Genomic DNA, 26,481 nt, shown 5'->3' on the forward strand with positions numbered 1-26,481 from the left:
CTCAGACCGCTGACCCAAAAAGGACTCCTAGCATTTGAGTTGAAAAAATATATATATAACTTTATCAATTTTATTTGAATTGCCACATTCAAAGTCCACTTTAGAGGCAACCCCCCTCCACAGGAGGGGTCTATGTCCGCCACTCACTGCCGCCCCCCACCCCCGTCTTCTGGTATAGTCCTGCCCCAGCATTTACGTGTTGAAATACATATTCGGTTTTTATACACTTCTATTCTTTTATTTCTTCTTTTACACCCAGGACATTATATTACTTTTATTTTTAAACATTTTGTGTGTTGGTCGATTATGTTAGACCACAAATCCTGATGCAAACCTCTTGGGAGCCAGATGTATTTCAGAATTCAGAATTCTCCAGATTTTAAGTACTAAAAGTAGTATGGTGCGCCTACAATATGTTATATAACCCCTCAGCGGGGTCTAGAACAGCATCCTGTCATCAATCACACATATTTCTACAGCAAAACGTATATATGGACACATAAGAGTGCGATGAATTATGTCTACATGTAGCTTCAGATCAGCTCAGGGCGGGTTTTGTTGACAAAATTTTAAAAACCGATTTAGGATTTTCGAAGCGTTTTGGATTCTGGATAAGCGATTGTGGCCCTCTGTCTCGTGGCTCTCACTGGGCAATAATGTAATGAAGGGGGCGGTTTAAGAACGAGGCGCTGGATCTGATAGGCTGCGAGCATCTCACAGTCAGTCTTTGGAGGGGTGTGTGAGGGTCCACCTGAGGGCCTCCCTTCCCAAAGCCTCCTCTGGCTTCAAGTGAATGGGACCTGGTTACTCTCTTTCCTGTCTGTCAGCTTCTGGACCTTTCCCAATTCACTTTGTCAGACAGCCACCAACACACGTGATGCCCCCATGGTAACTGACAACATCTGATGGCTGCTCCAAGCAGGGCGGATAGGTGTTCTGTGAGCTCCAATCCCTCCACTCTTATGCCCAAAGGTAAGCTGTTCTCTCTGCCTGAAATCCTGCTTTATCCTCCTTGTCCTCCAGGTGAGGGATTCCTTCTTAAAGCCCCAGGTTAGGGACTCCCCTGACGGTCCAGTGGTTAAGGCTCCGTGCTTCCAATGCAGGGGGCACCGGTTCAATCCCTGGTGGGGGAACTAGGATCCCACATGCCCCAAGGCATGGCCAAAAAAATAAAAAATGAAAAAGATAAAGCCCCAGGTAAATGTCATCTATTTATGGGACTTCCCCAAAGTTTCACAAAGGCATTTGTCACTCCCTCAGGTGAGATTCCCGGTAACTCTTGGTATGTTCATTCATTCCAAAAACATATTTTTTTGAGCGCTTACTATGTGCCAGGGACTGGGCTAGGCTGAAGAATGTGGAGCCCATATGACCTTGGATTTCCAGGTCTCCCAAGGTCCTGATCAGGGCACAAGACACTCATCAGCCTCTTGTCCTTGCCAGGGGAGCGGAAGTTCCCTCCATCCTCTCTCCCAGAACAGTTCCGTTCCTGCAGAGACAGGAACTCACATTTGTAGGGCAGCTACTTAATGTGCCAAACACTCTGAAAAGTTCTGTTCTCTTCAGAAAGGGGCCACTTGTTGGTGTGCCCAGCAGACAAAGTCCCAGGATAACTGTGCAGCATCTTTCCAGAATTTTAATTTCACTCAAAGATTTGGGAGGGAGAGTTCATTAGTGTGAGGTAAGTAATGTAAAACATGATTTTTACATTAATCAATAGTGGATATATAATAGCACGGAGCAGAATGCTAAATTAACACACGTTCTTAATTTATCATTTGAAGAGGTAATACATGCTCATGAAGCAACATTTGAAAAGTATAAAAAAGTTTAGAATGAAAATTTACCCCTCTGTTCTCCAACCACCCAGCTTCGCTCCCAGCAGGCAACCACTATGCCCAGATTCTTGGGAATCCTCCAAGAAATCATCTATACACAGTCCAAGTAAGTACCCATGTATGTGGGTTGTTGTTGCTGTTTAGTATAATGAGCATAAAATACACACTGCCCTGCATCTCGCTTTTTTCAGATAACACTACATCTTGGAGACCTTTTCATAACTCATAGAGATTTATTTCATTCTTTCAACAGCTGCACAGTTTTTCATTGTATGGATGTGCCAGAATTTGTTAACCAGCCTGTGATGATTATTTCCAGTATTTGCCTATTGCAAACAACACTACAACAAATATAACCCTGAATATTCTTCATTTGTACATGTGTTAGTATATCTGTAGGAGAGATTCCTGGAAGTAGGTCACAGGGCATATTGCATGGTCCACTTGCCCTCTGAAGAGTGCTCCCAATCTACACTACATCAGAGTATCTGTTTCCTGATCCTTTAGCCAATGCACAACAGACAACAACGTGTTCTTAAACTTTCTGACCTTAGCCAATCTGATGGGTGAAGACTTGTATCTCATTAGAGTTTTTATTTGCTTTTTTTAAATTATGAAGGAGGTTGAGTATCTTTTTCTTTTTTTTTTTTTTTAATGTTCAGGACCCATTTGTATTTCTTATTCTGGGAACTGTTTCTTCATATCATTTCTCCATGTTTCTACTGGATTGTTGGCTTCTTTTTCTTATCAACCTTTAGAATTTCTTGAAATATTAAGGAAGGGTCCCTTTTGCTATGTGAATTGCAAATATTTCCCTCCAGTATGTTTGTCTTTTGATTAGTTTGGTTCCCTCCCCTCCGCCCTCACCTCATTTGTTTTATACATATATATGGTAGCTAAATTTACCTTTGCTTTGATAGCTCCTGGGTTTTAGATCATCTTTAGAAAAGCTTCTCTCCTATCTGAGGTGATTTAAGAAATATTCTCTCATTAATTCTTTCCATGAAAAGTTTATTAAGTCCTGTCTCTGTACCAAGTGCTGCTTTAGGGGATGGAGTTGCAGTGTTGAACGAGGCAGACCACGAGGACATGTTCTGAGTTCTTTTGCTAAGGTCTTTCTCACTTTTCCTACTTTTACGATTTCATTTTTTGGATTTAAATCTTTCTTCCATCGGGAATTTAATCTGCTGTAGACTGTGAGGAATCTTTTTTTTTTTCCCCAGCTGGCAACCCAGTCAATCCCGACATCATTGACTAAATAATTTATCTTATCTTTACTAATTTGAGGTGTCAGTTTTATCATATGCTAAATTCCCACAGCCAACACATTTTTATGCTAAAAACAAGACCTCAAATCAATGTCCTGCTTCCAGCTTCACCAAGAGACCCCTCAGGCTGTCAGTCTCCTTTTTATTTATTTATTTTTTATTATTTTTTATTTTTTGGCTGCACCGCGCGGCATGTGGGCTCTCAGTTCCCCCACCAGGGATCAAACCCGCACCCCCTGCAGTGGAAGCATGGAGTCTTACCCACTGGACCACCAGGGTGGTCCCAGTCTCCTCTTTTTTTGCCTTTAGGAGCACTTGGTGGGAAGTCTGAATATCACCAATGTCTTTTTTTTTTTTTGCCTCTCCCGTTGCGGAGCACAGGCTCCGGACGCGCAGGCTCAGCGGCCATGGCTCACGGGCCTAGCCGCTCCGCGGCATGTGGGATCTTCCCGGACCGGGGCATGAACCTGTGTCCCCTGCATCGGCAGGTGGACTCTCAACCACTGCTCCACCAGGGAAGCCCCCACCAATGTCTTTTTATCCTCTTTACTCTTCACAGTAGTAACCTCCAAGGTAGAGAGTGTATCTCCATTTCCCAAGCAAGGAAATTAGACCTAGAGATGTTACGACCCACACACCATCCATCTGCCTCTGGGAGTGAATGCCTGTTAGTTGAGAAGTCCAAGGCCAGCTCCACACAAGCTGTGCTTTCAGTCTTTCTTTGTAAATTTGAAGTGGAAACCCGGAGGGTCCAGGCTCTGTAGGTTATATAGGTTGTAAACTGTCAGAGGCCACATTTCTTGCCCAGTGGACTAGAGGAACAGAATCTGCGGAGGGAGATGATGGAGTCTGAACCAGACACCGGAGAAGGTTAGGGGGCAAGAAAAGGCAGGCCCACATCCACGGTTCTCTGTGTGCCCGGGCTCCAGCTGTATTCCTGTTTCTGTGTTCCTTGAGACCTTCCTATATCTTTAGATAAATTCTCCTTAAGCTGCTTTCACCTGGTTTTCTGTCACCTGCCATCGAAAGGATCCTAGAAAATGGCTGAAATGAGCCCAGTCCTGGAATGGTTTGTTTCCAACAGCTTCTCTCGCGTACATCACAAAAGGGGGCCAGGATGCTGTGTCAGCTCTGAATTGTGTCTCAAAGGGCAAATGGAATGTGTGGTTATGGCCAGTGTAGGGGCTCCAGAGACCAGGGTCCTCAGCCATCCACCATGTAAGCCCATCTGTAACCAGACTGGAGGGTTGTGACAGTACAAACACAAAGCCTACTTCTCTTTCCACCTGATTAAGATGTTATTTAGAAAAATGAGACCTTCTTACTCCTTCTTACTTTCCCCTGGGCCCCTGTGTGATAGTGTAGACCAGGAACTCATGCCAGAACGTAGCCAGCGTCTGACCCTCTCACCTGTTCTCCCCTCCCCAGGGTACTGTTGGTTCTTTCAGGAATTACAGCTGCCCCCCAGGTTGGAAATCTGGAAGCCAGTTTCTCCTCAGTGCCTCTTGCCCTTGACCCTGCTTTTCCATTCTCACTGCCAATTCCAAGTGTTACTGCCTCGGGCCCAAATGGTTGTAATGGAGTCCTAACATTACTGACCCCATGCCTGTGCATGGCCTGAAATGCCCTATCTCACATGTGCACTAGAGTCCAAGTTCAAATATCACCTTCACTGTGGGGCCTCTCTGGCCACCTAGGATTCAGCCTCTCCCTGTGACACAGACCTCTACCCTAAGATGTTACAGAAGGAATTATCCAGGGATCAGCTGTGTGACCAGAAGCACGACCCCATGCTTAACTTTTTTGAGCCTCTGTTTCTTCATAGGTCAGATAGGATAAATAGCAGGGCTTTGGTGAGAATTCAAACTAGAAGGTAGAAATGACCATTTCAGGGCTTGCTCATAAAAGGGAACCCACCCTTGTGTCCTTTGCTCTCTTTCTCCAGTTTTCACAGCAGACTGATAACTCTTTGAGGCCTGGGATCTTGCCTTACTGGGTGCCTTGCAGAGAGCATGGCATAAAGCAGGAGCTCAATGCATGCTGAATGAATAAATACATAAATGGAAGAATAAATACATAAATGGAAGAATGAAGAAAAAACCCTCTCCGATCTTAAGACTCTCTGTTCAACCCCATGTGCACCTTTGCCAAATTAATACTCCTTCAGTTTGGCTTTTGACACGTGTCACTTATTGTTGAAAAATCATCTATGGGGACTTCCCTGACGGTCCAGTGGTTAAGATTCCATGCTTCCACTGCAGGGGGCACGGGTTTGATCTCTGGTCTGGGAACTGAGATCCCACATGCTGAATGGAGCAGCCAAAAAAACAAACAAAAACAAACAAACAAACCAGATGAAACTTAAAAAAAATTAAAAAATAAAAATCACCTATGGCTGTCTTGTGCCCATAGGTTCAAATTCCTTCCTTCAGATTCAGGGCTCCTCATGATCTGGCCCTACATACTGTTTTTTTGGTGTTATTTCCCATTATTCACTGCTAAAGTCCTTTTAATGTAGCTGTTCTGGGACATCTAGTCATTGCCAGCCACTTCCAAAAAGTCCTTTCCTTTCTTATCCTATCTTTGCACCTTCATTCATACTTGGTTTCCTTACTAAAAGGCATTTCCTTCTCTCTGCCTAACCACCTCCTACTCATCGGTGGCAGAGAAAGCTAGTTGCTTCCTAATATCTCTAAAGAAATTGAAAAAAGTTCCCCAATAATTCCACCATTTGACATTTGGACATAGTTTCTTCCAAGCTTTATTTCTATCTATTTAAAAAATATTTTAAAAAAATATTCATTGGGAAGCAGTTTCTATAATGACCACCACGCACTTATTTCTACTTGCATAAACAAAAAGCAGCAAATAAAAATCACCATAATCCTACTATCCTAGCCAGTGATTTAACCCTCTGGTCACATGTACGCTTTAGGCACATATTAGTATTTAAAACAACAATTCCATTCAATTTTTTCACAAAGTTGAGATATTGTGATCTCTCTAGTTTCTACTCTATTTGGTTAGCAGTGCTTCAAAACCCATTTTTCATGTCATTAAGAAAGCTTGGTAAACATAATTTTTTAAAAAATAGAAGCACAATAAGCACAATATCCCATTGTTTGAGTAAACCATAATTTACTGTTTTTCCATTGCTCCACATTTAGGGTTTCTTTTTTCAAGTTTCCTTTATTTAAAACAATGCTACGATGAATATTTTTGTGCATAAATGTTTGACCTTGTTTCTCAATAGCTCCTTAGGATTACTGCAGGAACTACATTTCATGAGTGTCTGCCACGTACCAAGCATTAACTGCAGTGTTACTGCACTGAATCCTCATAGCAATGCTATAAAAGGTAGATTATCATTCCCATTTCACAGATGAGAAAACTGAAGCACAAAGGGTAACGTGCTCAATGTGCTCAAAACCATGAGAGTGTGGCCAAAATTTAACCCGGCCAGTGTGACTCCCAAGCCCATGCTCTCAGGCGTGAACTTTTTAAGGCTCTTGATACATTTGCCAAATGACTTTCCAGAAAGGTTGTTCCAGTCTACACCAGCAATATAAGAGTGTCCATCACTCTTATTTCTCCTTTTTTCAAGTGATTGGTAGGCATTTGCATTTCAGTTTCTCTGGGCTGTCTCTTCATGTGGTTTGCCCATCTATCAGTGAAGGTTACCACAGACCACTAATTAGCTCAGCTAAACTTCCCAGTGGCAGGCAAAGTGGTGATGTTTCCCCCAGAATCTGGCCACATTCATCCCACTCTGATGTGAGAGTGACCTAACAAACGCAAACACTATAAAATAACATTTTTATACTGGGAGACATAGAGCCTTCTAGGCCTGTCGATTTGTGCACAGTCTAGAGGAGCTTTCCTCTGGAAGCCAGCGCCATATGTAATTTGCATGTTCAGGAAATTACATAATTACATAAGAAGTGCTATAATTACATAAGCAGTGCTTTCTTCTTTGTATGTGAGATGCTTATTCATGCATATCAGTATAATTTCAAAAGAAATAAAACCAGGTTAATTTCAAAGAAAATCAAGAGTTTGCTACAACTGAAGTATAAAAGTAACACAATGAAGAAAATTCATTGATTTTTCTTTAAAATGCCAATATCATAAAAATTCTGCAATTGGATTTTGGGTGGCATTATGGGCATGAACAATCCCCTTTTGGAAGACTGAGGCCATCTCAGGGTAGCATCTGAAATGTATTTTTTTTTTTTAAACACAGTATATTTATTTACTTATTTATTTATTATTAATTTATTTATTTTTGGCTGCGTTGGGTCTTCATTGCTGCACGCGGGCTTTCTCCAGCTGCGGTGAGCAGGGGCTACTCTTCGTTGCGGTGCGCAGGCTTCTCCTCGCGGTGGCTTCTCTTGTTGTGGAGCACAGGCTCTAGGCGCGTGGGCTTCAGTAGTTGTGGCTCACAGGCTCTAGAGCGCAGGCTCAGTGGTTGTGGCACATGGGCTTAGTTGCTCTGTGGCATGTGGGATCTTCCCAGACCAGGGCTCGAACCCATGTCCCCGAACACATGTCCCCTGCATTGGTAGGCGGATTCTTAACCACTGCTCCACCAGGGAAGCCCTGAAATGTATTTTTCTTCACACAGTTTAGACGCCACGTTTCTTCCAGGGCAGTTAATGCCTTGGGCAGTGGAACGGGACATCCACCGCTCACTAGTCCGGCATGCTTCTCTGGGGTCCCTTGTATACTAGCATCAGCCACCATTCACGAGCATCCACTATGTGTTAGACAGTGGGAGGTGTTCTACACATGCCTTGGTTCTCATCTGCACAGTAACCATGCGAGGTGAACAGGATTTGCTCTAACCTTGAGATGAAGAAGCCAAGGCCCAGCAGTCACAGGTTTGTGGGAGAGCTCGGAATCTGAAAACCCGAACCTGGGCCCATTGGCTGCACCCCTCTGGCGGAGGCCTAGTGGAATGGACCACTTATTATGAATGGCTATCCCTCCTCCTTCACAATTGGCTGGGCTGCATCCAAGGGAGAATTTTGGTGGATCAGAAGAAATCTGAAGAGTAAATGCATTTGCACTACTGTTTTGCGGATCTACACTCTAAAGACACTGTGACAGTGACAAAGGGTTACTGGCACTTGTCTCCCCAGACTGACAGCTATCAAAATCCATTCTTGCCCTGAGCTGTCGTCCTTGAAAAATTAGTAACACACACTTACATGACTGTTCATACAGTCCAATGGACATGTTCTATTGCCTACTTTTCTCAGCTTCTCATACAAGTTATAAAAGTCTGAAGGCCCTCCATTATGCTAGGCAGGTACTGTGGTAAAACATCCTTCTTGCTCTTTCCTCCACGTAGTGTGAGGGGTCTGGAGACAAAATGATCCTGTTTGGGCCGATGAGTCAACAATGTCAGGGGCTGCTGGTGCCAGTTACTGAGGGATGGGCAGGTCCTCAGACAGGAAAAGGAGACTTGGAGGATGGGATCATGGCCAGTAGCAGGAATGCCATTTCCTCTGGGTACCTTCTCCTGCGTAGGGAGAGAAGAGTGTCCTAGATGGGTGGTGCTGGGGGGCAAAAGTTGAAATAGCCCCTACTCTAGGAGGTATGCCGGGGTCGGTTGACCCCTGTGCATATAGCTCTCTCTCTCTCTCTCTTTTTAAAATACCTGATATATTTTGGTGAAAATATTTCCATGCCTTTTTCTGCTATTAGCTTGAGGGTTCCAGGGTACGATCATTGCTACTCACAGAACATAAGCCAGAACCGAGCATGGGATTGGCATTTAGGAAATATTGAGATGAGGACTATAAGGAAGTCATATTCTGTTAAGTTGCTCTATGTGGCTGTTACTCATTGAGTTTATTTCTTCGTTAAATATCCCTGAGCTTCTAGTCAAGTCATATTTAAATGTTGTATCTAGTCTCAAATGTCCTGGAGAATTAAGTAAGGAAATTAAGATATCTATGCCAAACTGTAAAGGGGGAAACAATGCCCCCCCATCGATTTCCCTCCCCTTCTCCCAGGATAACAGAAATGATGATTACGAGTCCCGACGGGAAGGTGAATTTCAGGGAGAACAGTTGGGGTGTTAACGACCGTCTCTTGGATATTCTCCATTTCTAGTCTTGGAAAATCTAACTTTCATTTGATTAAGGAAAGTAGCAGGTTTCTCATCAGCACTATGCCTATATTTTATGCCTATAAAAAGCAGGCAACAGCCTGCACTTTTAGGGAACATGCAATACAATAATCTGTTCTGAGCTGGAGCTGACATCTGAAGCTTCTCTTGGTCCTACCTGCCTGACAGTAGTGAAAACTACAAAAACCTAGAACCGAAAACACCCTGGCCTTTGTTAGGAGCACCTTCTATATTTTGCATTTTTCTATTAATAGCTACCTAAAGATACTCTGCTAGTTACATCATCATACTGTCATTAATCCTCACAACTCTGCAAGGTAAAATATTACACTAAACCTACCTTTACAGATGAGGCAACAAACGCAAAAATTTTGTAATTTTCCCAAGCAGGAGGCCCCAAAGGTCATAAGCTCGTAAGGGCCTAAGCTGGCATCAGAACCCCTTGTTATTGCCACTTATGTCAGATGGCTTCTGATATGACTAATACCCACTGTTTTCTCTAAGCTAGTTTTCAGACTTCTTGGTCTGTGGAATTATTTTTTTTAAAGGATCAGTGATTACTTGTAGGTTCTTTTTCTTTTTTAATTGACTCCCATGTATGTCAATCAAAACAGTTTGTGCATGCAATTACAGTTTTCAGAATGGGTGCTTGGAATGGAGCAATATGAAAAGAAATGGAAAAGAATTAAACCTTGGCAACTGGTTTAGTAAGAATTATACTTCTAAGCTTGCAATCCATGAGGAATTTGCAGAATTTCCTCTTCCTGAACTGAACTTCTTCCTTCCTTCATTTCCCAGGTCAGCTTAAATCCTGGCTCTTGCTTGAGGCCTCCCCTCAAATGAAAATCTCCTTTTTCAAACTATGATAATATGTATACAGCGTCCCAGTCAGACTGCTCATTTGATCACTTAATCAGAGTCTGCCTTACCATTTTACTGAAATGTGTCCTGAGCTTTAGGTTTTCACTACTTTCACTGTCAAGGGCACAAGGGCTAAAGGTTACACTTCTTTTTATCCCTTTTGTAGCAAGATGGTGCTGCGCACATAGAAGTTGCTCAGTAACACATGATCCATGTATAAGTAAGTGAAAAATAAGTGAATTTGGAAAAATTCAGGGAGTAAGTAGATTAGGATGGTAGAGTAACAGACATTTTAAAAAGTACTTTAAAGTTTATAAAATGCTTCTCAAGCAACCTCATTTGTACCTCAGAATAACCCAGACGAAACTAGCTTGGAGAGGTTAAGAGACTTACTCTTGAAACCCAGATCCCCTTCCTCCAAAGCTTGTTTTATTTCCATTATAGTTGACTCTTAATTATGAATATGAGATTAAATGTGGAGACAGCCCCCCCATAAAACATCCTCACCAGCAGAGGGCGCAAGAATATGTATGGACCTTGGAATAAGATTTGCATACTGGCCGGGGCCACTATTTTTTTTTAATATAAATTTATTTATTTATTTATTTTTGGCTGCGTTGGGTCTTCGTTGCTGTGTGTGGGTTTTCTCTAGTTGCGGCGAGCGGGGGCTACTCTTCGTTGCGGTGTGCAGGCTTCTCACTGCGGTGGCTTCTCTTGTTGTGGAGCACCAGCTCTAGGCGTGCTGGCTCAGTAGTTGGGGCTCGCGGGTTCTAGAGCACAGGCTCAGTAGTTGTGGCGCACTGGCTTAGTTGCACTGTGGCATGTGGGATCTTCCCGGAACAGGGCTCGAACCCGTGTCCCCTGCAGTGGCAGGTGGCTTCTTAACCACTGTGCAACCAGGGAAGCCCCTGGCACAGCCACTTTAAGAGCTAGTGACCTTGGGCAAATCATTTTATTTTTCTGAGCCTCATCTGTAAACTAATGATGATAATCTCCCCTCCCCCCAGCACTGCAGAGTAGTCATAAGGATTAGAAATCTTCCGTGGCTAGCACATAGTAGGTGAACTGTAAATTGTGTCTCTCCAGATCCCCATAAGACGATCACAGGAGCGGTTTGGAGGTTAAATCGATATTAATGCTTGTTTGATGTTTTAATAAATATTTGAAATTAGTTTGCATATTTGACCCTTAAAATAGCTTAAATGGGCAAAGAAATGAATATTGATGAAAAAATTTTAATACCCAATGCTGGCAAGAGTGAGGAAGCCGATTGGAACAACTTTTCTGGATAAAAAGCCTTAAAAATATGGTATGTCCTTTGCCCCAAAATCCATTTAACCTAAGAAAATAATATTGGATGGTAGCAAGATTTAGCAAAACAAAGGATGTCATCATCACTCTTTATAACAGCAAAAGAGGAAACAACCTAAATGTTCAATGTAGGGCACAGGCTTAATAATCATAGTTTCTCCATCAAACTGAACACCGTGCAGTCATTAAAATGATACTATAGAAGAATATTCTAAAAGGAAGGATGATCGCAACACAGCAAGCAAAGATCACAAGACACAAACAGCCCACTTTAACTTTTGTTTAAAAATATACACAGGACGGAAATCAAAATTTCCATAGGAGATGAGATTGTTGGTGAAGCTTTTTTTTTTCTACTTCTCTTTGCTTATCTAATTCTCTAAATGTTCTGCAATAAATACGTATCACTTTTTTGATAAAAATAGTTTTTTCTTTTACATGTGCAAGTTGGTGTTTTTTTAAAACACTGCCTGTCAGCACAACCAGACCAGTGGTCAAGTAAATCAAGTTAGTTGTAATAAAGTAACTTGGAAGTTTCAAGTAGTTAGTTGAAGAGAGTAATTAAAATCCTAATGAAATTACACAGCACTGGTCGCTTAGCTGCAGTAAGGCTGCTCTAAATATAGACACTGGGTTCCACTTTCTCAAAAGGCCTAAAAATGGCATAATGTAAAAAATGAACAATTGTTCATGTAAAGGGCCATGTGCCATGTTTGTCCTAAACCACTGTAACCCGAACTCACCCATATCTCATCCTCCAGGCTGGCTGCATGTCTCTGGAAGGGTGTATTTGCTCTACAGTACTCAATTTACTTTCTTGAACTTGAAATGGAGTGGAATTTCAATGTACAGTTACCCATTAGCTCCAAGGCTAAATTTAAACCTTTAATTAAATTAATCCCTTGATCTTAAACACATTGCTTCTCCCTCAGGAAAGTGTAGAGGGTTTCTTAGATGTCACAGAACTCAAGTCAGTGTGACAATTGTTCCTACTGCATTTGGTAAGTCACCCGAACTGCAAAGGGAAATCTGCAGGCGTTTTTGGATGGCTCATGGTAACCCCCCCACACACCAACACCCCCAGGACAGGCATTTGTTGGGCGTGAGGTTGGGGTACAGAATTCTGCCACCTCTCGCAGATCCAGAGCTGCAGCTTGGACAGGTACTCATCTTTACAGGAGACATTGTAGGTGCCAGATGGATGTTTACGAAATAAATGACAGAAAGTAGCTGTGCATATTGTTCCCAGTTTATATGGGAGGAAAAGAGATCATAACCCACAAAAATTTGCAAGGTGACAAGGGGAAAAGGTTGTGAGGCCATCTTAGCTTACCTTGGTCTTCATGGAAAACGGAGCACGTTTCTGGGCCGAAGTAAAAATTTATGTTGGCCTTTGCTAAGAAAGAGATGAAAAGTGACAGCACCATCAAATGGAGATGTGTCAGTCAGTCTGGCCACACGTTTGATGTTCGCGCCTGGGTTCTTACGCACCCTCGGGTATGCATTTAAATCAGGGGCTGCATCCTCAGTCTGCGAATGAATGAGACACAAACTCAACGGTTAGCGACAGTTTTATGGTGGGACTGTCCACATAAGGGGTGTGTAACTATTAATAAGGAGGTTCTCGGGGCCCAACAGTAGCGCGGGATCCAGTAAACAACCTCGCGGGCCAAATCTCCGCGTCGCTCCAATTAATTGTCCCGCAGACCCACAACTCTCCCGGGACCACATTTTCACGCCGTGACTATGGGGTTCTGCTCGCGCCCCCAATTCCCAGTCCAAGCGCTACGAGGAAACGTGCTACCTCCCTCACCCGGGCGCGCGCCCTGGGAGCCACCAACTCTCCCCGCGGTCGGCTCGGACTACCTGGACTGCCCGGCCGATCCCTCGCCCCGCCACCCGCTCGGCTTTCCCTTCCTCCTCCTCTTCCTCCTCCTCCGGCCCCCCGCCTCTGGCCGCCAGCCTCCGCGGCTGCCGCCTGCGGCTTTGTTTTCCTCCCAGGTTTCATTCCCCACACGTGATACAGTGTTTTTGCAAAGAGCGCTTCGGAGCGCGAGCGCGGGGCGCGCGCACCTATAAATACGGACACCGGGGCCCGAGAGTCGGAGACCGCGGGGTCTGAGAGGGCCCGGGACCGAACCCCCAGGCTGCTGGCGGGCGGGCAGACGGCCAGCGAGCCAGCGAACCGCGCGCGTGGGCCGGAGCGGCGGCGCCCCCCGCCCGAGCACCGAGGGGCAAGCATGGCCCGCCCGCTGGGGGGCCGGGCCGCCGCGCACGCCGCCCGCGCCCCGCGCCCTGCCCAGCCCGGGTCACCGGCGCTCGCGCCCGCCGCTTAGCACTCGGGCGCCGCTCGCTTCTCGGGGCATCGCGGAAATATCGCCGCAGACGGACACAATGGCGGCGACTGCCGCCACCACGGCCGCCACCGCCGGCAAGGCCGTCCGCAGCAGCAGCAGCAGCAGCGCCGGCACCGACGCCGCGGGCACCAGAAGATTGCAGCAGCCGCCGCAGCAGCAGCCCCAGCCCGCGGCCGCCGCGCTGGCCCAGCCGCCGCCGCAGCCGCCGCTGCCGCCGCCCGAGCCCCCCAGGAAACCGCGCATGGACCCGCGGCGCCGCCAGGCTGCCCTCTCCTTCCTCACCAACATCTCGCTGGACGGACGGCCGCCGCTGCAGGACGAGGAGTGGGCCGGCGGCGAGGAGAGCGGCGCGGCCAAGCCGGGCGCCGGCAGCGCCTGCGGCGCGAGGACTCGGCTCAGCCTGCTCGCCGCCGCCGAGCGGGGCGGTTGCGGCGCGCTCGCCGCGGCGGGCACGGCGGCGGCGTTGGCAGTTGGATCGGGCCCCTGCCATCCGCCGCCCTCGCCGCTGCCGCCCCTGGTCCCCGGCGGCCACGCGACCGTGCTCGGCCCTGGGGCGGCCCGAGGGTTCGCGAGCCCCCTGGGCGCGGGCCGGGCATCGGGGGAGCAATTGCAGCCGCCCCGGCCCGCGCCTCTCGCCGCCTGCGTTCAGCCGCAGCTGCCCGACGGGCCCGGGGGCGCCGGGCAGGAGGACCTGGAGGAAGACGATGCCTTTATCAGCGTGCACGTGCCGGCGGCCGCCTTCTTGGGCTCCGGGACCCCCGGGAGTGGGAGCGGTAGTCGGGGCCGCCTCAACTCTTTCACTCAGGGAATCCTGCCGATCGCCTTCTCCAGGCAGACCTCGCAGAACTACTGTTCCCTGGAGCAGCCGGGCCAAGGGGGCAGCACCAGCGCCTTCGAGCAGCTGCAGAGGTCCCGGTGAGTATCCAGGACGCCACGCGCGCCTTACCTCGCGTCCCTCCCGGCCGGCTCTCTGCTGCGGGACTCGGTCGCTCCCAATTCCCGCGCCCTGCCGGATCCCTGGGCTTCTGGCGCGAATTCCAAACCACGAGGGCACGCGGTAGAGGGAAGGTCTCTAGGGAGCGTGTGTGTGTTCACACGTGTGTGCACGAGCCCGGCACTCACAGAGCAGAAGCGCCGTGCTCATGCAGTGGGTCCGAGTTAGGGCTTGCGGGAGCCCACTAAAAAGCGGCACCCAAACCTCCCACTGCAAGGAGGAGATCCCGAACTTCCAGAAACCCGGTCCGGACCCGGAGAAGCACTCTCCTTGCGCCAGGCAAGACTAGGCGGGGCGCAGAGTTGAGCCGTGGGTCCGGCCGGCGGCTAAGCGGCGCGTGTGAGCCTGAATTTGTCGCAGACACGCCGTGAATCCCTCCTGAGAAGTTCTGCCTGCGCTCAAAGTGTTCCAGGGTCCCAGGAGAACTTGGCGTTTTCCTTTTGCTTTTTTAAGAAAAGGGAAGTCCTTATGTTCCCTTGAACCAGGCCTTGGGGGTGGGGGACAGGGAGGAAATAGGGCTTGAGGATCCTTTTTTCCATTCCAAGGTGAATTTGCTGAAATTAGTGGAAAGGTGGTTGTGTTCGCTCGCTTAAGTCGTCTGCGGGTATCAAGCATCTTAGGAAAACCGTGAAACGTTGGACACTTGCTTATTCAATAAATGGCTAGAGCTTGTCACTTATGTTCCAGGGACAGTCGGGGAGCTAGGTCTGCATCAGGCAGTGGGACTGGAGGTTGGGAGCGAACAGGAGTGGGGAGCCCCAAGGGAGTGCAGACCTGTTCCCTGGGAGGCTTGTTAGTTAGGAAGGCCTCTTAGGCTCCCTATGGCTCAGTTATTTAAACCTCCTTGGGCTTCATTTTCCCCTTCTGGAATGGGACCTTGCCAACATGTTGCAGGCCTCAAGGTGAGAAGGGGGAACCTTTCCTGTTACAGCCTCTCTCCTGTAATGCTCATCTGAACACTTAGGCTTTTTCTGGCCTAAGTAAGAAGGTGGCCTGTTGGAAAACTTAACTTCCTCCCGCAGTGGACAGATGGGAAAGAACAAGCCAGGTTCCTGCAGAATTTTGTTCTGAGTCTTATTTCTTCCCAAGTGGTGAAATCATGACCCTGCTTGGTATGTAGCATCCTAGCTGAGTGCACATGGGCTGCGGGCAGGGGTGTGGAGCGGTCGAATAGCTTTGTGACTGCACGGATGATTAGTGACGCTGGGCACAGGTGACAGCCTGGGCCTGGCATTTCTTGTCAGAGCATGCCTCTCCCTGTTATTGGGCCAGTGCACAGGAGGGGAGGGGAATCCCTTCCGTTCTGGGTGAGTGGTTCAGACTCAGCAGTTTCTGGGCAGCTTGACATCATGCACTGGCTCTTAATGACTCTATAGTTTGAGCGTGAGCCCAGCTTGTCCAGCGGGTCAGGACAGGAGTTGTAATAAACATACATGTTATTCTAAGCCAGTGTGCAAGATTGGCCTGTGTCTCGTAGTAGACAGATGTGTTCCCATGCTCAAAACATCTGGAGATCAAATAAGTTCACACTTTGTCTCGAATCTCATTTCAGAGGACACGGAGGATCTTGTGTGTTGATATTTCTGATCCAAAAAATAGCCAGATTTAATCTCTGAACCTATAAATATGAACCCCTTGGATGTTTTATTGATTCCCTCCCAACACACACATTAAGATGAGTTAGTCAGTATAAGATGCTTCCTTAACCTGACAGTCACATTCATCTTACTACTTTGGAATTATCCATATCCGGCAACTTGACGGGCGTTTAAAAAATTACATCTGTCAACAGAGATAGTGTCAAATTTAATGTGCAGAGAGGAAGTAAATGGGTAAAACAGAGATTTAAGAACGGCCGTGAAGAGCTAGCATGGCCACTACTCATGGAGTGGCCAGGAACTTGGAATCTCCTAGGACACTTTGTTTCCTACACTGCCCTGCTTGCAAGAATTTTATCAGAAGTGTGGTGCTTTTGTGATCACTAGAGAGTACTTTCACCTGCCTAGATGAATTGTGATGTGGAGTACAGACTCATCTGAATAAGACCCAGGCCAACTTAAAGAATGTCATTTGTTTTCCTGGTATGCCCCCCTTTAAGAAGTTCTCCTAGCCTGGGTGGTTCCATATACTACTTCATAGATGTTCTCCTGGGGTGTTGTTTTAAAATCATATTATGCTTTCCTTGGATTTGTTGCTTGCAATTTAAATTCCAAACAACCTTCCTGCTCAAAAGTGAGTTCTTGGACCTTCAGAGCTCTTACAAATGCAAACCCTCAGGCCCTACTCTGGACTACTTGAGTGCAAATTTGCATTTTAACAAGATCCCCAGATGATTCATATACAAGTGAAAGTTTGGAAAGCACTGCCATAGTTAATTTAAATCTGCCTTTTTTTTTCTTTCATGAATTTGGGATTTCATATACCCGGTTTGTTATGGGTGTATAAAAATCAGAATCTCCTGATCTGAAATCTTGAAACCCTTTCTTTTTTGTTACTTCCATCTGGACGCTTGTAAAACTAATCACAATTATTACTTGTACTTCCAAATCTTGAAATATGACAGGAAAATTTCTGTGCCCAGGCCTTGGCACAGATGTGTCCATGGATTGATGACTACATCTCTGTGCTTTCGGTTGGATATTTGACATTTATCCCAGTGAATCCTCACAGCCACACTATGTGTAGATTCTTTCTCAGACCCAGTGTTGGCCAGGATCTTTGAGATCCAAGCCTGATGTCTTTCCTCCGCCATTGCACGCTATCACTGTGCCTTGCATGCAGATGGCCCCAGGAGAATTTTGGAGCTGTGGGCTGTAAATGTTTGTCCGGGATACAGCAGGCCAGTCATGCTGGTATGATTCTGTACTCCCTTTCCTAGTCCTCACTTTTAGCCTTGCTACTTAACCAGTCTCCACTGAAGTGTACGGCGAACTTAGGACCACGGGCCTCGTGCATGCGGCTCCAGGCCTACCTGGAGCTTGTGCTGGGGTTTGCTCTATGGCTAGGTGTCAGAGCTGGGAAACCAAAAGGATGCCTTCTAGCTTGACATTCTGCTGTGTTCTCTGCCCGAGGAAGGTGTTAATAGGTGAAGGGGAGTGTAAATTTATACGGTGTGTTTTAAGGCTTTCTTTCACTTTAAAAATTTCACCTCAGGTAGCAGCTGGCAGCGGGTTACTCCATTTCGTAGAGCTCCTGAATTGCAGAATGGAGCCCAGGTGAACAGACGCGCACCATCGGCCCTGATGAGAGGGGCACACGGGGACCAGGGTATTAATTTAAAACGTGAGGGTTTTGCTTCTTAGAACACTCGTGTTAGCGTGTGCCTTGTGGAGACTCGGGTCTTCAGTGGAAAGAGAGCGTGTGGTGCAGAAGAGTCCCAAGCCTGGGGTTCGAATCGTGGTGCACAGCCTTGGGCAGTAAGTCAGCCCTTCCGGAGCGCCCCGGCCTGTGTTCCAGACCCTTTCAAGTGCAGGCTGAGCTTACATTTATTATCGGGGTGGAGGGGGGCTGACTGTGTGGGTGGGAGCGCGTGCTAAATGCTGTATGTATTACGTATGTAAATGAGTTTAGAGTCACCTGGGGATCTTGAGAAAAGGCAGATTCTGATCCTGTGGGTCTGGGGGTCCCAAGTCTGCATTGTTAACTAGCTTCCTGGGAGGCAAATGGGCCGCACCTTGGAAAAGACTTTACTGGTATTATGATTGTTCCTACTCTAAGCACCAGGAAACCAGGGCTCAGAGAGATTTAAGTAACCTGCTCGAGGTCACTTACCCCTTGGGGCAGAGCTCAGGCTCACACCTGACTGCTCTGGAGCTTCTAACCAGCCCTCCCTCTGCAGGGCCCCTCCTGGGGTGAGACCTGGACTGGTGCTGGGTCTTTGGTGTCCTCTTTACTGAAAAGAAAAACGTGAGCTAAATAGGGGATCGCCGACCAGAATAAGAGAGGGGGGATGGACTTCTCTCCCCACTTTGTCACCTCCCTCCTTTGTGACTTCAGGCAAGTCACCACACTGTGTTCCAGCTGGAAGCCATCTGACCCTTCTGGATTTTAGAAGTCAGGAAAGGACTTTGACCTCCTCTGTGGTAAGCCAACCCAAGTTATTGTTGAGCCATCTTTCCAGCAACATGCATTGTGGAAGCCAAAGCTGCAGTCCCGGGCCAGGCCACGCCCTGGTCAGGATGCTCACCCACGACTCCTGCCGGGGCCTGAGGCGAGAGCCCGAGGTTCACCCGCTGCCCCCTTCCTTACAGTCATCAAGTTGTCATGTCGTGGGTGAACTCAGCAGGGGAAATGCATCGGAAGCCTGCCCGCTGCTGGCAAGTGCCCAGCGAGGGCAGTGAATTCAAGTGTGACCCTTTGCCCTCCAGGAAGGGTGGGGGAAGCCACAGCCTGGCTTTGCAGTGTGTCCCCGTAGCCGGGCTGGGGAGCTCCGCCTGCTGGACACTTTTCCCCAGGAAGGAGAGTTGTTAGGTAGGGAGATGGCCAAGGGCAGGTGGCCTTTCAACACGCTGGGAAGGAGCGGTAGGTGAGGCCGGGTGAGGTGACACGATGTCGATCAGGAATGCCCAACCGGTACCCTGCCCGCCTGGGCTCTGGACCTGCCCCTGCCCTGGCTGGTAACCTCGGGCAGGTCGCTTCACCGCCCCCCAGCCTCTCCGTTTCCTTCTGGGATGAAAGCGCTGGGACAGTTGAGTGCCGTGTTCTTCCAGCCTAGTGCCCTGGGTGTCCTTGTCCTTGCGCCTGCGGATGAGTGGGTAACTGAACCTCAGTGTCAGATGCAGAGGTGGAGCTAAGTGTATCCTGGGAGGCTCCAGCTGGCAGGACGTGCACTAATGAATGAAGGAATGGGTTTCCCCGGGTGTAAGGGAGAACTTTAAAAGACACGTTCAGCTGTGATCCCTCTGGCTGGGGAGGTGTCGCAACTGGCCTGCCGGCCCCAGGCGGCCATCCAGGCTGGAAGCCAGGGCCACCACTCCTGTCTCGGAAGTGATCTGTGGTCCCCACCTCTGTTGCCTTTAAAGGGCCTTCGGGTTTACAAAGTGCTTTTGTAGATGTTGATTTCAGCCCCCAACAGCACGGAGGGGCAGGAATCCAAGGTCACAGAGTGAGTAGAGGGTGACCCTAGGTGCTCTGTTATCTGTCAAGTATGTTGCGGAGGAAATTCTAGTTTGGGGACCTAATGCCTTGTATGATTTATTCAACAAACATGAACATCATGAATATCAATTATGGAGCGCCCCTGTCAGTTATGGGAGGCACAGACATGAGCGTGGTCCCTGTGTGTGTTGGGAGACGCAGGTAAATGGGCCGGTTTTTCCGGTGATGAGAGCTTGGTTAGAGGTGAGCCTGCTGTTTGAGCCCTCACCAGGGCAGGGACACTTCACGCTCCCCACCGTGGGACCTGGCTCAGTGCCTTGATGCAGTCAGTATTTTTATTTAACTACCATGTCCCAGGTGTCATTCTAAGCACCCTATGGAGGTCAGGCGAGTTCACATTTATAAGAGCCCTTGGACAGCACCCCTGTATCGCCCCTAGTCTGAAGCACAGACAGGTTAAGTTACTGGCCCAGGATCCCTCAGGCTGTCCGTGGGAGCTGGGTTTGAATGCAGGCATTCTGGCTCTAGGGTCTGAGCCCTATAACCCGCTTGTCTCTGCTCCACTGTGGTTTGAGCCAGGCTCATAAATGCTTGTTCAACTGGCTTCAGCGGAACTGGGGTGAAGGTGGCGTACATGACCTCGAAGGGCACTGCTAGCCCTGCGGTTTCCTTATGTAGGTGTCTGCCTCTCTGTCCCTCAGGGAGGACCTCTGTGCGTGAGAGCCCAGGGGACAGCCCAGGGCGGACAGGATTCCGTGACTACAGCGATCCAGTCTTGCCCAGGGCCTGCCTGCACCCCCCGCCCTTCTCGACCACACCTAAATTCCTGTCACCTTTGTTACCTCTTCAGTGCACCTGTGCTTTCTGTGCCTTCCATCTTTCACAGGGAGGTGAAAGAGGAGCAGGAGCCTGGCACCCCCAGGAATGGGGTTTGTGGCCCTAGTTCTGCCACTTACTCTGGGATGAGGTTCTCATCCATGAAATGGGAATAATAATACCACCTCCCTCCTGGGCATATTTCCTTTCTTTGGACCCTCTCTATCTTCTCAGCGTCACCCCTTCCCCACCCTAGGGGTTGGCAGACTATGGCCCATGGTCTGTTTATAAACAAGATTTTCTAGGACACAGCCACGCTTGTTCATTTCTGTATTGTCTTTGGCGGCCCTTGTGCTACCAGAGCAGAGTGGTGTAGTTGCGGCAGAGACCACGTGGCCTGCAGAGCCTGAACTATTCATTCTGATTCCTTACAGAAACGCGTGAGACCTCTGCCCACACCCCCAACCCCGCACAGGACTCTGTCCCCAGAGATGTGGGCTGGTCGCCTGGTCCCTCCCTGTCCTTGTCTCCTGGAGGCTCCTGGCTTCTGTTTGGACCCACCAACCCTTCTCCCCGGCCAACAGAGGGGCCTTTTTTAGGCCCACACCCAATCTGGGCAGTTTTAAATTCCTTGTATTTCATGCGTGGCCCTCCTGCCACCATGGCACCCTCTCTGCTCCCCTGCATGGCTGTCATTTCCATGCTGTGCTGGCTTTGCAAAGGACACCTGGGTTCTGGCACCCACGGGCTTCTCCATGGGAAGGGTCCCCACCAGACGCCCTTCCTCCCTTTTGGACCCATCACCCTGCAGAATCACCCGCTCCCCCCCCCCCACCCCAGGTATGGTACTGAGCACGGCCTCCCAGGGGGACTTTCTTACTTCCCTGTGGGTCTGTGTGCACCTGCCCCTGGCCCCTCGCTGACTGGGGGACTTGCTGGAGACAGGCCTGAGGCTGCCCCTCACCCCAACTTTCTAGGTCTTTTATTTTCACCCAGCAGTCACTCCCGAACTTTTATTTGGTAAAGTAGCCAACCTACCACCTCCTTCCGCAGTCCTGCAGCAATGAACCTTCCTCCCTGAATGTTTCTTCCCCATCATCCACCCACCCACCCACCAACCCCACCCCACACTCAGCAGCTTCTCCCCCTCCCCAGGGAGGGAAGATAGCACCTTCCCACGTGCTGTGGGCTTCACATGCATTATTTTGTTTTATTTGTGTGGCAATCCTAAGGCACTGGGATTATACCCATTTTAGAGCTGTGGACACTGCGGGTTGGAGGGGTTAAGGAAGCTGGTCTAAGGCCTCATAACTGGAATCTAGAGCTAGAATTTGAGCCCTGGTCTCTTCTAATCTGGCTTTCTGCCAGATCCAGGAGTGTGCTGGACTGGCTCCTATAACTCAGTAGGAACCGGACGATGAGGAATCTGAGCCGATCAGTAACTGAAATCAGTCACGGTGGGAGTATTTACACCACAGGAATCAGCCAGTTTTACAAGCCAGGGTTTTGCTTTTTTCCTTCCGGAGACCTGGTTTGTCAGCACGTGTACCAGGAGCCTCACCACACGTCTCTTTGTTCCTTTGTCCCCTGGGGGGCTGTGCAAAATGTCATCATCAGAGGAAGAGTGTTGAAAACCTGACATTTTTATCAGAATTTATTATTTCACATAATTCTGTGAATTTCCCAAAGTGTCACCACCACCCATTTTCCACTTCAAAAAAAATATCTAACAACCCCCTGCCTCAAGTGTCGACCTGTGTGCCATTTAAAAACCAAACTTTTCAGAGACTGGGGCTCAAACAGACTGCTCAGTATTATCTGTAGGAATCATAAAATCATTAGCTGTTACCCTCCTTTACAAACTGTGTAATGTATTTTTATTTTTGTTTGGTTTCTAAAAGTCTCCGAGAACATAGAATCAATCAGGGTTTCCTGGTTTTTTTCCCTTTTTGTTTGTGTTAGCATTTTGGATAATTGCACACTAGTTTATATTTAACGGGGTTATCATTGATGTGGTTTGAGGTTTATTGCTGCACATTTGGTCACAAAGACAAAAGCTTGTAACACAGAGCATGCAAATACTAGAAGTTTAGGACTTGGAATATTGTAATAATGTGTGTGTGCATGAAAGGGCCCAGTCTTATCCCTGATTTAAAGGCTAGGATGAGGGACTTCCCTGGCGGTCCAAAGGTTAAGGCTTTGCCTTCCAGTTCAGGGGGTGCGGGTTCGGTCCCTCGTCGGGGAGCTAAGATCCCACATGCCTCGTGGCCAAAAAACCAAAACATGAAACAGAGGCAATATTGTAACAAATTCAATAAAGACTTTAAAAATGATCCACATCAAAAAAAATTTTTTTTAACGTCTTTATTGGAGTATAATTGCTTTACAATGGTGTGTTAGTTTCTGCTTTACAACGAAGTGAATCAGTTATACATATACATATGTTCCCATATCTCTTCCCTAATAAAAATAAAAAACATAAAGGCTAGGATGTACTTAGTATCTAAGTTTAATTTCATGACAGATGACAAGCCATTCAAGAAGTGACTAATAAAATATTTGACAATGCCAAAGATTTGTGTGCCTAGCACATTGATTTTTATTTTAAAGCAGTTTACTCATTGACCCAGCGCTTTATACAGCGAAATGTCTGCTTTGATCATCTTAGGAAGGGGGTGGGAGGATGTGAGGGACTGGAGGACAGGCAAAGTCTATAATGTTTTGCTGAAGGACTAAAATTAGCATGTCGGGGTGCGGGGGGATGGGCAAAATAGGTGCAGGGAATTGAGGTGCAGACTTCCATGTTTTTAAATGTCAAACCACTATGTTGTACACCTGCGACTAATATAATATTCCATGTCAACTATATTTCAATTTAAAAATAGTTTAAAAAATTGGAATGTTAGGAGATAAATGGTTGATCTGATGTTGCAAGGTAGTTCTTGAAGTTTTTTACATTTTTATTGAGTTGAATAAAGTTTGCTCTTGGAGAGGGAGACCTGAGGAAGGAAGATGAGATTACAAATTCCTAGGTGATTGTGTCAGTAATTGAGGGATTCAGTTTATCCATCCTAAGATGAACATCTGATAATTAAATTTTACTTACTTGTTTGGGGCTTTACAGTTTACAAAGTGCTTTCCTATATATTAAGTCGTTTTCAAAAAGGCAATGTGGTAGCTGTTTTATAGACTAGAAAATCAAGACCATGAAGAGCGAGGTGACACATCCATGATCACGTACCCCATACATGGCAGAGCTGGAATTTTGAAACCTGTGTTTTCTGATTCTGAGAGTTTTAAAACAAACCACAAATTCTAATGTAGTTGTATCACTTAAGAAAAGCAAAGAACTCTATTACGTGCTGTAGCATTTTATCCTCCCTCCTGCCCCAAATCTTCCACTTGTATGTTAGTTAACCTCCAGAGAACAAAAATGCTAGGACCTCATCCATTTCAGACCTATGGGCTAGAGTCAATCAAGGTCAGAATGTTAAAGTACAAAGAAATATTGTGCTATATTTTTGGCCAGTGGCGCCTTCTCGTCAAGCAAGGATGCTGATTTTCATGTGATAACCTCGAGGGACAGGCCAACAGAGAACCCCGGTTTGGGGCCTAAGTTGTGGAAAATGTTCCCAATAACAATAGCTTTCTCCAAATCATAGTTTGGTGTCACTTGCTCCTTTCCCACAGCCCAGATGCTCTGCCTCCTTCTCAGCCAATTGGGTGAACAGATTCGAGAATGAAGAGACCAGCCTTGGAGCCAGGCAACTCTGCCCCCTAGCAGCACCTTTTGGGGAAACTCATTTAACCCTCTGAGCCTCAGTAGCCTCATCTGTAGGATGGGGATAATAATTCCTGCCCCTTTGGGGTGTTGTGAGCGTGAAAATGAGAAGCACCTAGCAGAGGTTTGGTTCTTGGTGATTGCCTGGTAAAATTGTAGCTGTTCTGTTCACAGTTGCCAGGTATTGCCCGCACACCGTCAGTCAGAAAGCAGTTGAGAAACTTGACAGGGTCTTCTAAGATCATCCAGGGTGGAGCTTTTTGCTTGCAGACAATTTGCCGCATCGTTTCAATTTCAATTTCATGGTAAAGTAAAATCAGAGCGGCTGAGGAAAACAACACCCCCTCCGTCAGGTGCTGCATTTTGCCCCTATTTACACTGAAAAATGACAGTCTCCGGGACAGGGAGACAAGAAGGGGCGAATTCACGTGTTCAGCGTCGTACCCTTTGAGCAGCACAGCAGTGAGGTTAAGAGCAGCAGCTGGTCTGGCCGACACACAGGCATGGAAGACGTTGCCCTGCCCGTTGGGGCCCACGGGAGGGGAGTGCTACCTGCCAAGACAATTCTGGAAGACGTACCTCTGCTCTCTCCTGCCCTTTGCAGAAGCCACGGCCCTCATCCTGTGGTCTGAGTGCTGCCTGCTCGGCCTCCTTTTCTAGGCAGGACACCCCTGGAGTGTGAGGGCTCCTGGGGGGGACCCTCGGGGTCCCCATGGCCGTGACCCTGGAGGCGGTTGTATGCTGCTCTGGTGACTGACTTGGCTTCCCCCGTCACGGCTCGCAGGTCCCTCTGCACCGGGCCCCCGCCTTTGGCCTTTGAACCCCCTGGGCAGACAGAGTTGGGGCCTAACCAGGGTCCCCAGTGTACCCCGCGTGGCATGGGGTCAGCAGCAACCCACACCCCTCCGCGTGCCGGGTTGTTCACACGCCTCTGTGTGAACCATCAAGTCGCTTGGTGGTTCAGGGGTCAGTGGGGCTAGCGCCCGCCTTCCAGGAGAGAGGAGAATTACAGGCCGAGGCAGCCCGGCTCCCTGTTTCTGCTCTGGAGCGGGCAGCTGTCCTGGCGGTGGCCCTGGAGCCGGGCCTGCAGGCGGGTGAGAGCCCGGCCCTGGGCGCCGGGCCACGGAGGTGAACTTTATTTCAGAGGAAGGAGGGAGGCTGTTGAGCAGGGACAGGTGTGAGTACAGCTGTGTTTTGAAAGCTTGGAGGCGGGTTGGATGGAGGAGGGAGAGCAGTGCCTTTTGTTTTTAACCCTTTGGCGTCTTAGTTGTCGCTTCCGAAAGATGGACTTGTGCGCGTCCAAAATTTTCTGTTCTGGGGGTTCGTCTATTTTTACACATAGAGAATTTTAGAAAGAGTTTTGGGGGTTCGTGGACGCTTGGAAATTTCTCCCAGAGGGAGGGAGACCAGCGAAGAAGCTGCTGTTAGGAGTCCCAGAGAGAAGCGAGGGCCTGAGCATAAAGGCATGCAGAGGTGCCTAACTTACCAGTGTGAGACCCGATGACCACACGGTTTGGGGCACTGCCTGTGTTCCCTGAAGTCCTTCGGGTCACCCATCTCTGCAGCTCTCGTGGTTACGGGGTTGAATAGTGTCCTCCAAAATTCATGCCCACCTGGAACCTCAGAGTGTGGCCTTATTTGGAGATATAGGCTCACCTCGGAGATACTACTGGTTCGGTTCCAGACTAGGTGGAGACGGTGAGGGGATGATTGACTCAACTTGAGACAGAATTGACAGGACTTGTACGTTACTTGGGTGGTCCCTGCCAGCATGGAGCTCTCCATGGAGCTGGAGAGAGACTCTTGAATAATCACCCACAAGTGTAGGGCTGTGGCTGTGGTGCCTGGACAGAGGGGAAGGCCTTGGTCCTCTCGGAGCCTGTGATGAGCGCCCTGGTGGGTTTGACCTGCTTCTGATGGGGAGGGCTGGCCTCTGGAGGTGTCTAAAGGGTGAACAAGGGCTGGGAGGACTGGTGCAGACCACAGGACCAGCCTGGGCAGGGTCTCTGGTGGGAAGAGCGG

At 48.2% G+C, this 26,481-nt stretch overlaps 1 protein-coding gene and 1 long non-coding RNA gene across 2 annotated transcripts in view; one reads left to right on the forward strand and one right to left on the reverse strand.

Moving 5' to 3' along the window:
* Positions 1–10,723: 10,723 nt before the first annotated feature.
* On the reverse strand, positions 10,724–14,857 carry LOC129391584 (uncharacterized). The gene is made up of 4 exons (XR_008615967.1): positions 14,718–14,857; positions 12,906–12,944; positions 12,748–12,810; positions 10,724–10,964 (listed from the first exon to the last, which is right to left on the reverse strand). It is a non-coding gene; the product is annotated as an uncharacterized lncRNA (long non-coding RNA).
* Positions 13,728–26,481, forward strand: part of CABLES1 (Cdk5 and Abl enzyme substrate 1) — a 107,839-nt gene continuing 95,085 nt past the window's right edge. Inside the window, exon 1 of the mRNA XM_007127221.3 lies at positions 13,728–14,686. Within this exon, the coding sequence (XP_007127283.2) occupies positions 13,809–14,686 (878 nt within the window). The 5' untranslated portion in view covers positions 13,728–13,808. The remainder of the gene's footprint in view (positions 14,687–26,481) is intronic.

This window comes from Physeter macrocephalus, chromosome 19, assembly GCF_002837175.3.
Source record: "Physeter macrocephalus isolate SW-GA chromosome 19, ASM283717v5, whole genome shotgun sequence".
In the NCBI taxonomy this organism is placed as follows: Eukaryota; Metazoa; Chordata; class Mammalia; order Artiodactyla; family Physeteridae; genus Physeter; species Physeter macrocephalus.